Below are 18449 nucleotides of genomic sequence, written 5' to 3' on the forward strand. Positions count from 1 at the left end.
GGGGAGTTTTAAAGAGTGCAGTATTCCAGATGTGTTGAGGCAGATCACATAAGATCACACTGTTTGAGAGACATTGAGAAAGACCCTAGAGATGGTCTCTGCATAATTTAAGTTCAAGCCATGATGCATAGCTCTGAGGGATTTTCATGGTCATGCCTCACTAGTCTGTTCAAGTTCACTGCCCTCCAACAGTTTTTATTCCAGAAGTTAATTACCATATTCTTAGTGCTTCTCTGCCAGATGTTGTAGATATTTTATCACACCCATCCTGTTAGCAGCTTGAGCAGTCTGAGTTTAACCTATACCAGTCTCTTCCCTCTCTGCTCAAGGCCTGTCCCCATAGAATCCCCTATGGATACTAAGAATGGCCTCCCAGACCCCATCTGTGTAATGGGGCCACATTGGTCTGAGAACAGCAACTTAAACACCTGAGTGAACCCCTTAAGGATGATGCTGGCCTTCTGCTGGGTGACACACTCACCACTGTTCTCTGTGCTCCACAGTGGACAAACTAAAGTGGAAACACTCTGCTGCTGTCCCACCGGATCCTCACCTATCAAGAGACAGTCAGAGCTCCACACAATGATGCAGTGTAAGAGCACCAGACACTTCATTATCCACACCCCACCCAAGCCAGGCAGTGAGCAGCAAGAAGCACAGCGGACCATGAACCTTCTCCATGGCCATTTGGAGACATGTAAAAAAAGATGAAGAATGCTTATGCTTTTCCTCCTAAAATGTGTTTAAAATTGATTCCAAGTAACTAATTTGAGCTTGACATCAGGGCAAACACCTGTGATCCAAATACTCAAGAGAGAATTACAGATCAACTTAGGCTACATAGGAAGACTTTGTCTCATGGGAAAACAACATGCATTCACACATGCATGCATGTACACAAGCACACACATGCACAGTTATCAAGAACATCAGATCGAAAGTAAGAGCATTAGACTATCAGGAAGCTGTTTGCTATTCAAGCATGTGGGGCAAAATCCAATCCCCAGAACCCATGGAGACAGGGTGGATGTGATTTGTGCTTGTAGTCCCAAAGTTGGGGTTGTAGATATAGACAGATCCCTGAGGCACACTGACTGGCCAGTCTAGTCTATTTGGTGAGCCCCAGGCCAAAGATTGCCCCTGCATGAAACACAAGGTGAATGGCTCCCGAGGAATGGCTTGCAAGTTTGATCTCTAGCCTCCCTCCACACACACATGCACATATGTCTGCACTCACATGCACATGTAACTGCCCCTGTAAAAGAAAAACTAGAAGAAAATAATCTGAAGCATATTCCAAGATTAGACCATAAAGGTATTAGTCATATAATCTTTAATAAGGGTACTAATGTATTTGCATACTTACTCCTCTCTCTCTCTCTCTCTCTCTCTCTCTCTCTCTCTCACTGTGTGTGTGTATGTGTCTGTGTGTGTGTCTTTGTGTCTGTGTGTCTGTGTGTGTTCTTGGGCTGAAATTCTGATGTAGTCACTTATCCAAATGGTGATCAAATGCTAAAATGCTACCTGCTTCTTCTGGTGGCCTAAAGACTATATATTCTCATCTATCCATGCATATACAGTTATAGAAGAGTCTGCTAAAGGAAGCATCACCTCTAAGGGCAAAACAGGAACCTTCCATTTGGGTTTCTCTCCAAAGTCAGCTGCTCAAAGACCATTTTCCTTCCTTGTTTTTAAACATAAATTTTTTGTTGATCCTTTGGAAGTTTCATATCATGTACTCCAATCTCACTCATTTCCAAGTCCCTCTGTATCTACCCTTTACCCTTGTAGCATCCTTCCCAAGAGGAAAACTTACAAAGAGATAATAAAAATAAAAAACAAACAAAAGGCTGCTTTGCTTCACCATCTTTCCTGACTCTCAATCACCTCTTCATTTGTCTCAGAGACATTGGGAGCTGCTCTGTATCATGCAGTACACCCCTTTGTCCAAACAGTTTTACTCACAAATGCTAATTGCAATGAGTTGTTGGTCAGGTTCAGGGCTTCTGGCTTCTGGTACCATCAATACTGGACCCTCACAGAAACTTCTCTTAGATATCCTGCTGTTAATGTTGAGCTGTGGATACCCTGTGGCTGAGATTTCTCAACACCAGTCTCTTCACATACTCCGGCAGGTCATAGATGCCATGAACTACAACCATACTTACTTATGGCAGTTCATAGATGCCATGCACTACAACCATACTTACTTATGGCAGTTCATAGATGCCATGAACTACAACCATACTTACTTATGGCAGTTCATAGATGCCATGAACTACAACCATACTTACTTATGGCAGGTCATAGATGCCATGAACTACAACCATACTTACTTATGGCAGTTGTTGCTCAGTAATTTCCACCATCACCAAACTAAATGTTTTAACTAAAAACAGCTTTGTTGAAAAGGACAAAATATGCAGAACAAGAAAACATGCCATGTTTCTAAACCCTTCAGAGAACAAAGCCAGACTAGATTGATTGGCTCTGGCTCCATTCTGTTGTAGCTCAAAGAAATTCACCCAGAAACAGGTGACCCAATTGATTCTTCCAATTCCAATTCATGGAGTTGTAGAAAAACCTTTGCATTACACCCTGATGTTAATAATGGTTGCTGTCAGTTAGTCCCATTTCCTAGTGTTGAACCACACTCCCAGATCCAAATCATGTTTTTCTGGTCATGGGCCATTGGGCAGTAGCCACACCTTGGCCTCTGCATGCACACCATACATGAAGTGTGGCTGCTGCACAGACAGCATCCTTTATGCCCTCCTAACTAATTCCATTGGTAACACCACAACATACTGCATTAGAAGAGCACTTATGTATGGATTCAACCACCGTCTGGCTGAGCATCCACTGGCAATATTTGTCTGCATGGATTCCAGGTCAGAGAGTAGCCAACACTCACAGGTCACAACCTTCTCCTCTTCCTCATGCAAGCCAAGCCTAAGTCCCTCCTGACTAGTTTTATGGACAGTCAATTTCTTCAGAAGGTTTCTCTTTCACTAAGCCTATACAATGTCCTAGTCATGCGAACAGAGTTCTCTAAGTACCATTCTGCCCCACCCAGTGTTGCCTTCATTCTGTGGGAAGCCTATTTTTTTCCTGAAGGACCATGATGAGTTGATCCTCAGACACTAGCCAGATTCTCTCCTCAGCCCAATGTAATACCTATGAGTTAGGTTTATTTGGTGTTTGTGGGTCAAGCTCTCTGAATAAGGGAGAGCTTATACGAGGCCTGGCCACTGGGTTTGTTGCATAGGAAAGCCAGCTACCATATCCTTATAACATAGAAAAGACAAGAATGATTTCAGGGAAAGAACATTCAAAGTACTCTTTTTGTTTGGGGAGGCAATTTCTTCCTCAACTGGCTTCAAATCCCCATGTCCCTTCTGAGTTCTGGTACTAAAGGTGGGTGCCACCATGCTTGTCTTAAAGGCAAGGGATGAGCGTGTTTCTGGATTGTAGCTATTCTTCTTGCAAACTGAACTAGGAATGGTGAATTAAAGGTACTCATCTTAGCTCTTATTCCCAACCAGTTAGAAATTCATTCCATTCTATTTGAATTTTCCTGTATCAATTTGTTTTCCTGAGACACAAAAGTTTAAAGTGAAGAATCATCACTGTAAAGCTACCGATTCTAAAAGTTGAGACACTATGGAGCTGTAGAGATGGCTTAGTGGTTAGGAGCACTGGCTGTTCTTGCAGATGACCTAGGTTTCAATTCAGAGCACACGTATAAAATCATCTATAACCTAAGTTCCAAGTGATCTGATACCTTCTTCTGGTCTCTGCCATGGGCACTAGGCATGCACATGGTATACATGCATGCATGCAGGTATACACACACACACACACACACACACACACACACACACTATAAAAATAAGTAAAAGAGATGAAATAAAATAAATTATTTTCCTGTTCTTTTTAAACATTAACATCCTTCTCCTCTGTGCCCAACAGTCAATGATTTCAATTCTTCTAAATGCCCTGACACTCAGGTATTGAAAACTCTATGAGAGATCCATCTCCTAAACTTAAGAAGCAATGACGCAAGCTGCCTAGTTATTACACCATTTATACACAACCATATTCAATCGGGCAAACATGGTACAAAGCTGAAAATGAACTCAGCAGCCAGACAGCCACTTGGACTTCTTAAAATGGTGCCACTGGGCTCTGTGCACACGCTCTTCCCCCAGTCATTCTCTGTGTTATAGTTGGAGGGATCATGTAGAGGAGGAGAAAAAAAGCACTGTTGACAAAATTGTGAAGCAAGCCACAACAGGCCAGGCCGTAACAGATGTAAATTAAAGAATTAAAAATATCATTGGTGATTATAAGGACAAGAAGAGGAAATGTGTGAGACAAGGAAAGCAGGATAAGAAGTGGTGGTTCACGTGATGGTTTCATGTAGCTTGATAATGCAGGATACCTCTCCATATCCTTGACTTAATTGTGTCTTCAAATTTCCTTTTGCCATGTTAGGTGGCATATTTGCAGAGTCAGGGATTGAGGGAGTCATTAGCTTGTTGACCCAAGTACACAGACATGAAGCCTTGGGCATCAGCTAGATAAGAAATGAAGGCTACTTGGATTGGAATGCGCACCGTGAAGATAGACATGAGGCAAAGGTGTGTAAGAGCTGTTTAGCAGAGAAAGAAAAGGGAACTTCAAAATGGCCTAGATCTGAGCTGGCAAATGTGTTTTTGTGCAAGCCTGGCAACTTGAGTTGATCCCTAGAACCCATGGAAGGAGACAGTCTCTACAAAAAGCTGTCCACTAACCTCCACATGCATGCCACAGCCTGCACCCGGCCCCTCCCACATAACCATAAAATATCTTTTAATTATCCTGTGACCTAGCAGGGGTAGCACGTGGCCCAGGACAGATCAATCTTGGACAAGAGAGTTCACAAAGCAGATTTTGGCATAATGAGCATCACAACCAGAAGTCATTCAAGAAGCATATGGAGGGGATCTTCAGACATAGAAACAGCACTTTAAAAATAGTCGACTGCAGTGCATGGCTGTGGAGCAGGGTTTTGCGTGGCTGTCGATGAAATATGCAGCAGCATCAAGTTAGAAAAGAGAAAGCCTAGCAGGCACAGATGCACCTTTTTCTTAACAGGTGACAAACAGAATGTTCATATCAGCCAGCCAGTCTTGTAGATCTATTTTTCTCTTTAACTTCATAATAACACACGTTAGAGAGAAAGGCAAATGTCCAGAAAAACATTGGTTGTGATACATTTCTCTGGACCAGGTTCTGCTAGCTCCTTTGGTTGTCATAATCTTACGCTTGTACAGGGTCTCATCCACCATAGACGTGAGCCAGTGGCCAACTGAACTGGAAGGGTGAAGAGATCTCTGAGACGGGGCTCCTCCTGCACATTGCTGGGGTCCACCTGTCTTATTATCCCCTGTGTTGCCCTCCCTCCCAGAGGCTTGAGTGATCTCACAAGCTGCTGGCACTACACTGTCTCCCAAAGAAAACTTCTGGATTCTGGGAACAGTAGAATGGAGGTAGGAAAGGAAAGTGCAGGTAGCCTACTCATGCACCAGCTAAGAATGGTGGCTGTAGCGTTCCAAAAAGAAAGCATATTAAAGTCTGTGTCGAGTCCTAAAGGAATTGGGATGGGCAGGGAAGACAGACTCACGATGGCCCACATAAAGTTTTTAGTCCTACATTCTCACAAACTTGGGTATTTTGTGAAGATCAGCTTGCAAATGTATGGCTTCTCCTTTCTCCTGCAGTCACACAGAGAACAACACATAGATAGTGTCATGCCAGCCATAATGGTGTTTCTGGTTTACTTCTGATGGGATAATATTTCGTCTCTGGAGATGCCAAGTTTCTATTACAATCTTGTTACTGGCTTGCTTGAGGGAAGTTGGGAATTGAGTGGGTGTGGGGGGAACAAGTCCTAATGATCCCATTAACCACCCCTGGGCTCCTGGGACCTGGACTATTGGCATTTTCTTATCCTTATGGATAGAAAATATACAGTAGTTTTTGTTTTGAATAAACTGCAGAAAATATACATACTTTTCACACATCTAAAATGTTTCTCTTTGTAAGCACAAAATGAGTAGTTTTCAAGAAAAGTAGGTTAATAACGCAAGTGGCCTTTCTAGTGCTGAAGGCTGGGGTTTCGGTCTACAGGTGCCTGTGGGCTTTAAGCTGAGATCTTCACAATCAGGGTGCTTCTGCAGAGCCCAGGCTGGAGCCGCTCACCCTGACAGTCAATCAGCACCTGCTGCAACGGTTGTGAGTGGGACTGTTGAGAACTGGCAGAACCTAATGAGAAATTAAGGAGATTCTTCCTTTGAATAAATTATATCTTATTTTTGTCTTGAAAGATTGTGTGGTGTCTAATATTGCTGGGATTCCTGTCCCACACCCCCTGCAGTGTTCTCATTTGTTCCCTGGGCAACCTTTATATGAACATTCATACTAAATTCATTACTGTGCTCTGAGAGTACAACAGTGCATATGATTCTGGAATTATTTCTGTAAGTCCATCATAGAAAGAAAGAAAGAAAGAAAGAAAGAAAGAAAGAAAGAAAGAAGTGTGGGAACTATTGTCTTTAACAATAACAGCATATATAAGGAATGAAAAACAAATGAGGCACCCAGAGGAGGACACCTCTCTCTTTGTGCCAGGGAAGGGAGTCAAAGAAATAAGAGAGGTTATTGCATTTTTTCTGTAAAACAGCTCCTGGAATGCAAAAGAAGAACATTCACAGATATAGAAAATATACAGGGCTACATTAAATCATATGAGATCATTGTTTGCTGATGTCCAAGGAGATGATGCAGGGTAGAGAGACTGAGGCTATTTTGCAAGCAGCTAGTGTGTATGCACTGGGGTAAACAGTGATTGGTGTAGGGGCTTTTTGTGATAAAGTTGAAGGAAGCTGGTCTAGTACAGCATGGAGGACAACAGAAAAGGCAATGTTGATATCTATAAGCCCAATCAGGGATCCAAGTCTTCAGAGACAGCAGGATATGATGAGGGTGGTGGTGGGGCAAGTCATCTCCTAAGTTACAGACCTTAGCTATGCCCTATTATAAGCCCTCTGTGTCTGCTCCTGAAGGTTAGAGGGCAAGTACCTTTCCATCATTTGAATACCCCATCCTAATCCACAGTGGTTCCTCACCTAAAAGCCAATCTTTAGCCAAAGAAACTTGTCTGCAGATGCTCAAGCAATGAATTCCTTCACCCTTCTGTGTACTTCTAGGGCTAAGTCCTCTGTTGGAACATGGCTACTTTTTGTAATCAGCATGCACTCATCAGCTCAGTTGGCACTCTTTACAGAGAGCTTTCCTTGATTTTTCTGGTCATTTCAACTGGTGCTTCATGCTGCTGATTCAGCCTCCCTGATAGACATGACCATGGAAGACCGGAGAAACCTGGGTTATTCTGAGGACAAAATCAATTGCCACTCATCAATCACTGATTGATTTCAACAAATTTCTGGTAATCACTTATTCAGTGCCAGTCATTGAAAATAAAGTTTAGAAAAGAAAATACACTCAAATACACTTACACATACATGGACACAACACACAAGGAGAGATTGAGAAAAAAGATAGAGAGAGACAGAGAGAGAGAAAGCACACATTGTCATTAGCAAGCTAAAACATACAGCTGAGTGGAGGGGATAAACATTTTAAAAAGCAATTAAAATATTTTACAAACCTTTTTTCTAAAAATTAAAAAACCTGTATTATTTTAAAATACCTGTATTATTATAGTCTTTATAATCACTCACAGAATGAAATAGGAATCAATTGTAGAAAGAACAAGGAACCAGTGTTAAAGAAAGTGTAACAAAAGAGTAATCCTCAGACTGACAAAGGAACTTGGGAAGTGAGTCAGAGAACTTTCCTCTATTATAACAAATGCTAAGATAGACACTTAGACTTTTAGAGGTTCATTCATAATTTAATGTCCTGTTGTTTTGGGCCTGTTGTACATTATGGTGGAAGCAGTCAGTAGAGAAAACTTTTCATTTCATACCTGGGAAGCAAGAGAGATCATATGATCCCAGGGGTCTGGAATATGTCAACAGGCTTCTGAAGTATCACCATGATGATCTGCAGACATCCAGTGCATCCCACTTTTACAGTTCCCATGGCTACCAAATACCATTGACTGGGACCTGAGCCTTCATCATATGGAGCTTTCAGGAACATTCAAGCTAAACAATAGTGAGAAGTTAATTTTACCAATGAGAGGCACAAGGAGACACAGCTGCCTACTCATTTTTCATCTGGACTTATCTAAGCACAGCAGTGGCGCTTAAAGAGCTGGGGAGAAGGAATAATTCAGAGACCTCAAGTCATGGTTAAAAAATCACTTCTCTTTCTTAAAACATTGGTAAGACATCCAAGTGTCATGAAGAGTGGAAATCTGTCTGATTTTCATGGTTGAGGAAGAAAGGAGGCACATCACACCGTTAGAAACCAAGGAGGCAGAAACTGATGAAGAGAAAGCTGATCAGGTACTACTGATGTGCTCAACCTGTAGTGCCATGATGAAAGGCTTTGATGGCTGGTCAGAGTTTGCAGTCTATCATGGTCTGGCAGTTTTTTCCAAAACTTGGCAACATGGAGACTCCCTCCCTCCCCAGTGAAATTGCCTACTCTGTACCTGCTCTTATCTGGAGAATGTTCCTGGGTGCAGAGGACTGACCTTATCTGAAAGATGTCTCTTAGCCAGATTCCTGATGTATCTTTAGTTTAACCCTTGGCACGGATTCCTGCTAAAAGTGTGATGGTATAGGAACGTACTGCCACATACGAAAACATTGTGATAGGAGACACCACTTAATACAAATTAGTCCTTGCCTCCAGGCTTCCCAATACTATATATTCCTTATACTCTGGGAAAAAACTGAGCTGATCCACTGAAGGCTGCCTCCTGGAGTGCTATCTCCATAATACCCACAGCAGCCCAAACCCCGTTTCCTACTTCTTCTCCCTTCAACCTCAGTGGACCAATGTAACCAGTGGTCCCAAGAAAGAAGCAGAGCCACAGTGCCAGAGAGAAATAATGGAAGATTTTGCTGTGATTGTGAAAGAAGAGCAGAAAAGGACAACCAGAAAGATATGCCCCCGAAAGTCCTCTACACACTGGAGTCTTGGTCATGAGAGAAGCATCAGATGTTAAGGAACCCTGCAAGAACAGCTCCTGTTAGCACAAGGTAGGTGGCTGTCCCCTGTGGCACGGTTCACATGAACGGTTTGATGAGACGTGGTTGGAGAGCCAGATGGGTGCTGAGACTCATCTGCAGCTCAGCTGAGAGGACTTCTGTGGAGTAAATGAACCAGGAGTCATTAGCTCCTTGTGGCACTTGGTGATGCAGAGGCATCAAGAATAGTAGTAGATTAAAAAAAATCCAGAAACAGAGCTCTAAGAACTAAGCTTACAAAGTATAACCAGTTTGGAACTTTCCATCCCATGGAAAGGACAACTGCCTCAAAATGAAATGCAAGAGTGTGAACTAGCCAGCAAAGTATAGAACCATGGATTCTAAGGATGGAAAGTATAGTAACAGAGAAATGAGCAGACAGGAGTGTTCAAGTGCCGGTGGCACTTAGGAAAATGGAGTTGTCTGGTCTATGCTGGAGGGACAAAGTGAGGTTCATCCAGACTAGAACAGATGAAAGATGAAGCAGGAAGTGACCGATCACAAGGCAGAGCATCTGTAAGACTGGAGCTTCTGGAGAAGGGAGCACAAGGACACAGACCATGCCATTTTAGAGAAGGATTTGCAGGTGAGGTTTATACACATATGATTTAAACTATTAATATTGCCAGTGTTGTCTATTTATTTATTTATTTTAGATTTAGCTCAATGGATCTCATTTTCCTCAAAACCGTTTTATATGTAAAAAAGAAGTCAGACACCCACTTATAAGATAGTAGAACATGTCTTTTAGACATACATTCATTGTACATAGTTCAGAAAGCCTGTTTCTTTCAAGGATATCATACACAATAGTCATTTTATTTCCCATACTTTCCCTTTTTCAACTCTGACTTCCCATCACCTCTCACAGTCTCCTCCCTTTTTACACTTTTTACTTTCATATGTGTGTGTGTGTATATCTGTATATATTCATGTGTGTATTTGAATGTATGTGCATATGTATTTGTCTATATTTATGCACATATGTAAAACATAGGATAGCAACTAAGAGAAAACCTGGCCGCTATCTTCCTGAGGCTGGCTTATCCTACTTAGTACAGTGATCTCAAATTTCATACATTTTCCTACAAACGACATAATTTTACTTTTTTCTTTATGGAAAACAGAATTCCTTTTTGCAGATACATTTCCTTTTTCCATTCATCAGCTGGTAGACGGCCCTGCTGACTTTATAACATGGATACTTCCAGTAGTGCCACAGTAAACATAGCTCTGCTATATGACTTTTATGAAAACAAACAACAGCCAATGATTGAGGAAAATGCTTCTGCTTTCAGCCTCTGGAAGACTTTCCCAACAGGACTCATTTATCCATGAGAGATCTCCATAGGAATCTCACTGTGAGAAAATGGCTGGGCTATTTATTTAATCCAAATGGAAATCTCTATCTCCATAAACTATTCTCCTTATCTACTACACTACCAACAAAAGTGACCTCTGCTCTATAACTCTAAACACACATCTTCAATCCTGAAAATATTCATATAACCTAGATAGCCACATAGTTCATGGTACTCAATAAGTCCAAATTCAACTCATTCCATTCCCATGCAAAATTACCACAAGGCCTCTGTCTGTGTTCATGTAGAAGACATTGTTGGTAATCTATATAATATCCATTAGTTTTCTCCTTACACAAAATTAGAACCCCATTTCACCCTAGGATGGTCAGAAGCCTGGCTAACAACCTCCCAAAAGCATAATGCAAGTAGTTATGGGCACATGAATATTTCCGGACTGTGTTAAGGAGTTAGACTAATAGCTGTGTACTTGGCCCAGTCTGTCCCCTTCCCTCCTTCCCCTTTGACTCTTCTCTTCTCCCTTTCCCTTCACTCCCCACAGTCCTTTTCTGCCTGCTCCTCTAACAGTGAGATAACAAGAAATGTAGCCACCATCTTAGAATATGATGAAGTTCTTAACATACATAGTCTCACTATATCAAAGTCTACCAAAGCCATAGGCAAGAAGTCATTGCCTATTAAATACTCTTTTAACTGCAGATGTCATTTCCCCCACTCTCCATCTCAGAAGCCTGTCTGTGACCAGAATCCCAGACTGGACCACTCTGTGGTCCACAGCAGGCAGTACTCTTCCTGTGACCTCTCCATCTGCTGGCACCCTCAAGGACACAGCTATGGCTTTATCAACTATTACTCTGCTGGCCCCATATTTGCTTTTCCTCTATCTGCTTATGTACAGAGGTTTGGGTTTTTTTTTGGAAGTTTGTTTGTTTTTGTGTGGTAAAAATGTATGAAGGACCTCTGAATTTTTCCGGTATAAAACTAAGTTATACTAAAGAAAAGATACATAATCAAATCAGTTGGAAAATGTAAAGTGTCCCTCTCCCTGGTTTGGGAGGGCAAATGATATTTAATAAACAAACCAAACTATAACCTTAAGCCATCAAGCTCTACTGTGCATGTCATTGAATGCATTCAGGCTTTTGTGTACGCATTTTAATGAAGCAGGCATGAGGGCCAGGAAAGCATGCAGAAAGAGCTGCATCACTGGAACAGGAACTACCGGGGTTATCTCTGCCCTGTAAAGTATCTGCTTGGGATGATTTCCAGAGAAGACAGTTTGTTTAAAAGTCTCAGTTGTGTGACCTTCAGCTCAAAAGTCTTAAGACAAGTGTTTAACTGCAAAGGCATAAAATATCGGCGTGACTTCTAAAGGTAATGGCATTTTCAGCATTAGCATAAGATTTGACCTTTGTGTCCAGTCTTCTGGGATGTGCCACTTGAACATGTTGGGCTTCTTCTTCTTTCTGCTCCTTATTCAAAGGCATACCTTGAAGCATAAACTTCAAGAATACAGCAGTTCAAAGACAGAAAAGAACCCCTAAGAGGAGGACATCGCAGAGCGAAACTCAATTAAATTTTAACCTTTCAAACTGTAAAATATGTGGAATTGTTCCATTTCCTCCTTACCCAAATTAAATTGGATCCCCAAAGACACAAATAAAGATGCAAGGAATTCATTGGCACAAACACAATGACTTTCGAGAGCCAGGTTAAATTATGGCACGTCTCATTTATTCACTACAGTATAAGTATACTCATGTTTCACAAATTGGTATTTATTGATTCAACAACAGAAAAGGCTGTGCCTTTCATTTTTCACAATGGAATACGTAAGAACAGGGGGAAAGCAAAATCATGAAGTAATTTCTTTACCAAATAGCATAATTTATAAGATTGATACATGAAAATCAAAACCAATGACATCCATGCTGTCCATGATGGGATTAATCCTTACTATCAAAGTATCTCAGATATAAATTACATCCTGAAAAGACAGGTTTAATGAAGTCCTGGATTAGAAAAGAAATGGCACAATGAAGAACTTTCAATATAACACAGCTATTCTTACCCAGTGCTAATGTCGGCTAAAGCCAAATTCTGCAATGAAATTAATGTGGTTCATCATTTAGGTTTAGAAAAATATTGTTAGAAAATGTTCAATAGCGTCTGAATGGAAATTCCATTCAATGGTAGACACATTGATTTTACACATTTTATTAACTGTACGATGTTATTTATTATTTCAATGGAGCCTATGGAAGCTCTATCTTTGAGGGAAGCAATTCTGAGAGTGCCATTTTCTATAGAACTTTTGAAAAATACTGAAAGCTCCATGTTGTTTTACTATGTGCTGTCTATGATCGTTCTAGGACTAAGTTTTGCCCAGGACCACTGGCTGCCAACCTGAGTTGTGCATGTTTAAACCAGAGCATTTAGTCACACCCCAGGGATCTGAGTCTCTCTCAGAGAAGTAGCCTGAGCACATGAATTTCTACCAACCTTCCAGTGAGGCTAATGCCGTCAATATGGAACTCTCCGCAATTCAAAACAATGGGCTCAGAATTTTAAGACAACAATTAGTCATTCAAATTAACAACACAATCCTCATTTATTTCCTTTTATAAGCACTCAAAATAATTCTGTAAGATTATACTAAGCAAGTTATAAATGAAAAATGTCCGAATCGGCATAAAGCAGGAAAACATATGGCAATTTTTTCAGGTCACACCATATTGTCATTTGTTTTTTGGAAGAGCTTCTCTTTAAATTGCCAGGTGTTTATTTAAAAATGGGAAAATATAAAAATAATTCATGATAACAGTTTTCTACACAAATGAGTAGAAAAAGTCCTACTCAGCCTATTTAAAAGTAAGATGCATTGTGTAGCTTGGATAGTCTAGAGTGGCCCTCTTGGCTCCTGAGCTTCTTAGTTTGGACTCTGTCAGTTCATTGCTGTATTTGTCACAGAGAACCTGGGCCCCGCCTGGCTTTGTAATCAGAGGGAAAAAAAATCTCAAGGAGTCTACGTTGGAGAATGGCTTTTCAGTTGTCTGGTTATTAATAAGCAAAGAGTTTCAGGTTAGAAACTGAAGGAGAGAATTCACGACTGTCAAAGCATTACTTCCCAATCCGCAGCTGTGCCTGTGTCTAGTCTTTGATGAACTATCATGAAAGACAGGATTCCTCCTCTAGTGCCTAGATATGCGAATGGTACAGAGGGTGGCCACCAGTGGATGGGGAATCAACAGGAAAATATGGACTTTGCAGTTGTTCAGTGGCAAAATTAACAAAAACCTGAAAGAAAAAATGGGAAAAGTTACTAATTCTAGCAAAACACCTCTTGTCCGGTCTTCCCAGTAAGGCCTGCATGCAAGTTCCTGTTTTCTGTCCATCCTTATTGTCTAAATGCTAATTCCTGTTATTGGCTCATCCTTTGCCGGAGGGCCCGTGGAACGTAGGCTTCTGACCTTGGTGGTTTTCCACCACGCCTGCTATTGGTATATAATGCTCCACTCTTGTTAAAATAAACCCCATTCTCCTTGTAAGAATGAGCTGCTGTCTTTGTCTTCATTTACATTCTTAGCCCTTCACTGGTATCATTGTGAAGTGTTGTAGCCCTGTAACCGAACAGCTAGCTACAGGAGGGAAGTTCAGTTACATCCCTGGAATCTACACAATATGGAAGGCTAAACAAGGCCTGAATAATGACAACCCCTGCTGACATGCCAACATAGATAGGTGAAATCTCACATGGCTCCACCCAGAGATAAAGAACTACAGGCAATTAGTGACTGCTGAGAGAGGGAGAATCAGTCTTCCCCAGAAGAGAGACCCATGATTGAATATTGGTTATCAAGTGTTCAAGTCTAAAACCATAAACATGCAAATAAAACTAAATGGGCTCAGCAGGATCAATTTATATATTTACACATATGCTTACGTAATAATGATAATGTATTCAAGAGGGGCCAGAAAGAGGTACATGGGAGTGGTCGGAGGGAGGAATGGTGTAATTAATTATATTTTAATTACAAATAAAATATTTTTTTTGAAAAAGGCAGACACTGTGCCTTTATACCACCCTAATTCATTGAGCAGTCAGCTCTAGGAATGAGGATTGATATGTCACCTGGAAAGTATCAATACCTTGTAGTTTCAAAAACTTTACATTCCTAGTGCTCTTTTTTTTTTTTTTTTTTTTTTTTTGGTTTTTCGAGACAGGGTTTCTCTGTGGCTTTGGAGGCTGTCCCGGAACTCACTCTGTAGACCAGGATGGCCTCGAACTCACAGAGATCCGCCTGCCTCTGCCTCCCGAGTGCTGGGATTAATCCTAGTGCTCTTAGTACAAACAATAAGCACTGATTTTCCTCCAAGTCAGTTATCACCTACTGCAGAATCAAATCCATCGCTTGGGACTGAGTAAGGCAGAGAAGGGAAGTTTACCAGAAGGGACTGTCCAGTGCCTCCATGAGCAAATGAAAGCTCTGTACACTGAGTGAAGCTTATATGATAGACAAGCCTCCCAACTTTCACCATCCTCACTAGGCTTTTGAAAAATATAGGCAAATTTTAAAAGAGGGAGTGTGCTGAAGAAGCAACCTAATTAATTTCAAAGTCTGTTGGATAAGGTTCAATCATGATATCCAAGAGCAACATGTTGTGTTGTTCAGGGCAGTTTACCTGCTCCAGAGTGGTCTGGCTGATGGAGTAATGCTTGATATTCAGGAGGCTCTTGTTGTTCTCCAGAACCTTGAACAAATCAGCTAAACACTCCCAACTCTTTGGTACATGATATTCCAATAAATTAAGGCGCTGTCCCTAAAAATCAGAAAATAAGAGGCATCAAGGATAGGAGTCATTGATTAAACTTAATTAGACTACATTGCATTGTAAATCATTAACTCAGATGTGTTTTTACGGCCACAACCAGGGACATGTGTAGGTGAATGTTGGGAGTTACTAATGAACACTTATTGCTGACTGTTCACCTGAGGCACATTAGACAAGTGGTGTCCTCTTGCATTGAGATTGTGCCCTGCACCACTCTGCCTGGCTATGCCGGAAGCACCAGAAGAAGCTTCAGTGGCCAGAGGTTGCCTACAGATGCTCCAGAAAGAAGTGGTAAATGTAGCATAATGGACAGATCTGAGGGTTCCCTGAACTTCACACGCATCATGGGATTCTTAGGTCCCACATGTGCTCTCCATTAGCTGAGAAACTTTTGGTAAGAAATTTACTAGCTCTGATTCTTGTTTTCATGCTTTTCCATAGAGATAATAAAACCTGCTCTTTGTGTTTTTTTTTTTACTGTGTCTTTAAGAATGGTACTGGAACACAAATGATACTGTCTCAAGGGTTAGTTGTTAAAATGAATCAAGAATGGCAACTTACTGTCTATTACTTGTTGGAAGTTATAATGCACAAGAAAAATAGTTACTTACAAATTACAAATCATGCTGGAGAGACAACTCAGTGGTTAAGAGCACTGGCTGCTCTTCCAGTGGACCTAGGTTCAAATCCCAGCATCCTCATCGGACCTCATAACAGTCTGTAACTCCTTTGCTGATCTCTAGAAATAGGGGGACTGCAGGCACCTGGTGCACAGACATTCACACAGGCAAAAATCCCATACACATAAACTAGAAATAAATAAACCTTGAAAAAATGATTATATGTCAAGTGTAGTGGTCCACACCTGTGAGCTCATGTTTGAGAGACTGAGGGAAGAGGGTTAGTCCGCATTCAAGTCAAACCTTAGCTGGATGGTGTGCTTCCGGCTTGTCGGGCTACATAGCAAGATTGTGCAGAGCATGCAAACAATAAACAAATAAGAAAGAAAGGATGAGGAAGCTCTGTGCTGAGTGCATTTAAAACTTGACCATGTAGACAACCTAATTACCTTGTCAAAATATTCATTAAGATTCAGTGGGTTGGAGCCTGCCATTTCACGTACCTAAAGGATATCACCTATTGAAGATACTACTGGCCCATGCAACAAATTTGACCACATCAACTCCATGATGAAAAGATTAAGGTTCTTTTCATTTAGAAAAATGTAGAAATTTCCAAGCTTGTATACTGCGAAAATTACCAAACTTATGAACTCCACAGCAAATGTATAGAAGAAACTGATTTCTTCAATCCTCCATCCAAATGAAACGAGCTACAAAATGGAACCGAGCAGGTCAAGAAGGGAGCATGTGCAATCGTAGTCTTCTTTGGGATGTCCAGCAAGTGGGCAAGCAGCCCTGTCTTGCCTCAGAGTGATTGAGCAATGACTACCATCCATGGTAATTTTGGTTGAGATCTTGCCAGTAATTCAAAAAGAAGCAAAAAGACAACAGGTTTCGTCTTTTTGCAGTATAGAATAAAACAGAAAAATGACTAATATGTGTATAATGTGCTTTTGGTTATAAACAACAACACAGGCTATTAGGATTACCTCCCTGTGTAGGTAGCTCTTTGATCCCGCTAGAAATGTCCCCTCCTGGAGGGAGGATAAACTTGTAAGACAAGAAACTCAGGAAACTCAGAAGGCTCAGGAAACAGAAAGTTACAAAATTCATGAACGCTTCCCCCAAGGTTATAAAAGCAGAAAATAATAACAGGATGGAGGGAACTCTCTCCCCTAGAACTGCCTTCAAGTGGTACAGAGAATACAAAAAGTCTGAGTGACTAGCCACTCATCCTGTACCTGGTTTAATGATACCACTGTCCTTGAATAACCGACAGTCCTGTAAGTAACCCCAACAAGCTCACTGTTTGACTAGGTTAGACATAAGGGGTATCCTTCCTTTAACTAGTCATCACTGCCTTGTCTTGAGTGAACAGACATCTGTTCTTGAATTCTCTGGAGAGGTCATGCAACATACCTTAAACTGGATTCCTGGAAAATGGAGCTTCAAGCAGTCTGAAACGGCACAAGGCTGGCTTCCTTTCTTGTCGAGCCAAACTTTGATGGTATAACCATCACCAAACCTAAGTCCAATAAAGATATGGGTAGCATTACACATTTGTTCCATATTGATTTACGGTGAGGGTGCTACAAGGCAATTTGTGCATACCTAAAGTATATTGGTAATGACTTTAAATTGCTGGGGAAATTTGATTCTCAAATATACAATATGGAGAAGTTAACTTTAAGTCCGTTGTACTGTTGCTCTCACATGTTTACATTGACAGAGACGTTGGTGTAACTTTAAAAACAAATCAGCAACTCTGGAAATCAGTACATAGTTGATAAAAGAACCAGGGTGAAAATACAAATACAGAGTGCTGAGCTAGAGGAAGTCAGAGGTTGCCCTGGAGACCAGCCCGGGAAAGCACATATCTGCCTTTGTTGCTTCAAGGTATGCAGTGATAAACGTGACTGGAAGAGGATGAAAAGGAATACATAAGCAATCTAAGGACTTTTTGTCTGTTATGTAAAAACCTTTTCCAGGTTTATGTCAACCTCAGCAGAGAATCTTTAATAAACAATTGAATCTAATTTGTGTTACCAGTAGAGTCCTGGGTGTGAGGACAGTGACTGGAGCTTGGTCTGCAAGAAAACTAACATTCCCTCCTCCAGAAGACATCATTTGTCCATAGGTCCTCATTTAGAGGTGGAGACTCAAAAACTCATTTCCCCTCCCTAATAAAGTGTTGATTGACTTGGTCTTGCGCAGATATTGTGAAGGCCATTACAACTGCTATAAGTTCATGCATGCAGTTGTGTGGTCACGGTCAGAAGATGCTGCTTCACTTCAGTGTTCCTCCCATTCACGATGGCCCCTGGGCTTTAGGGAGGTTGACATATATGGCCCATTTGTAGTTTATCATGCCATTGACACATATTCTTGGTACTTCATTGAGTTGTGATTTTCTTCATTAACCAGTGTGCACTGTACAAAGAATCCTTTCTGGTGAGTTCTGA

The 18449-nt window shown here is 41.1% G+C and overlaps 1 protein-coding gene across 1 annotated transcript in view; it reads right to left on the reverse strand.

Moving 5' to 3' along the window:
- Positions 1 to 12243: 12243 nt before the first annotated feature.
- Positions 12244 to 18449, reverse strand: part of Abca13 (ATP binding cassette subfamily A member 13) — a 423762-nt gene continuing 417556 nt past the window's right edge. Inside the window, exons 61-63 of the mRNA XM_040746666.1 lie at positions 17407 to 17512; positions 15215 to 15352; positions 12244 to 13828 (exon numbers count right to left, since the gene is read on the reverse strand). Coding sequence (XP_040602600.1) covers positions 13730 to 13828; positions 15215 to 15352; positions 17407 to 17512 — 343 coding nt within the window. The 3' untranslated portion in view covers positions 12244 to 13729. The remainder of the gene's footprint in view (positions 13829 to 15214; positions 15353 to 17406; positions 17513 to 18449) is intronic.

This window comes from Mesocricetus auratus, unplaced genomic scaffold, assembly GCF_017639785.1.
Source record: "Mesocricetus auratus isolate SY011 unplaced genomic scaffold, BCM_Maur_2.0 Super-Scaffold_100006, whole genome shotgun sequence".
NCBI classification, from domain to species: domain Eukaryota; kingdom Metazoa; phylum Chordata; class Mammalia; order Rodentia; family Cricetidae; genus Mesocricetus; species Mesocricetus auratus.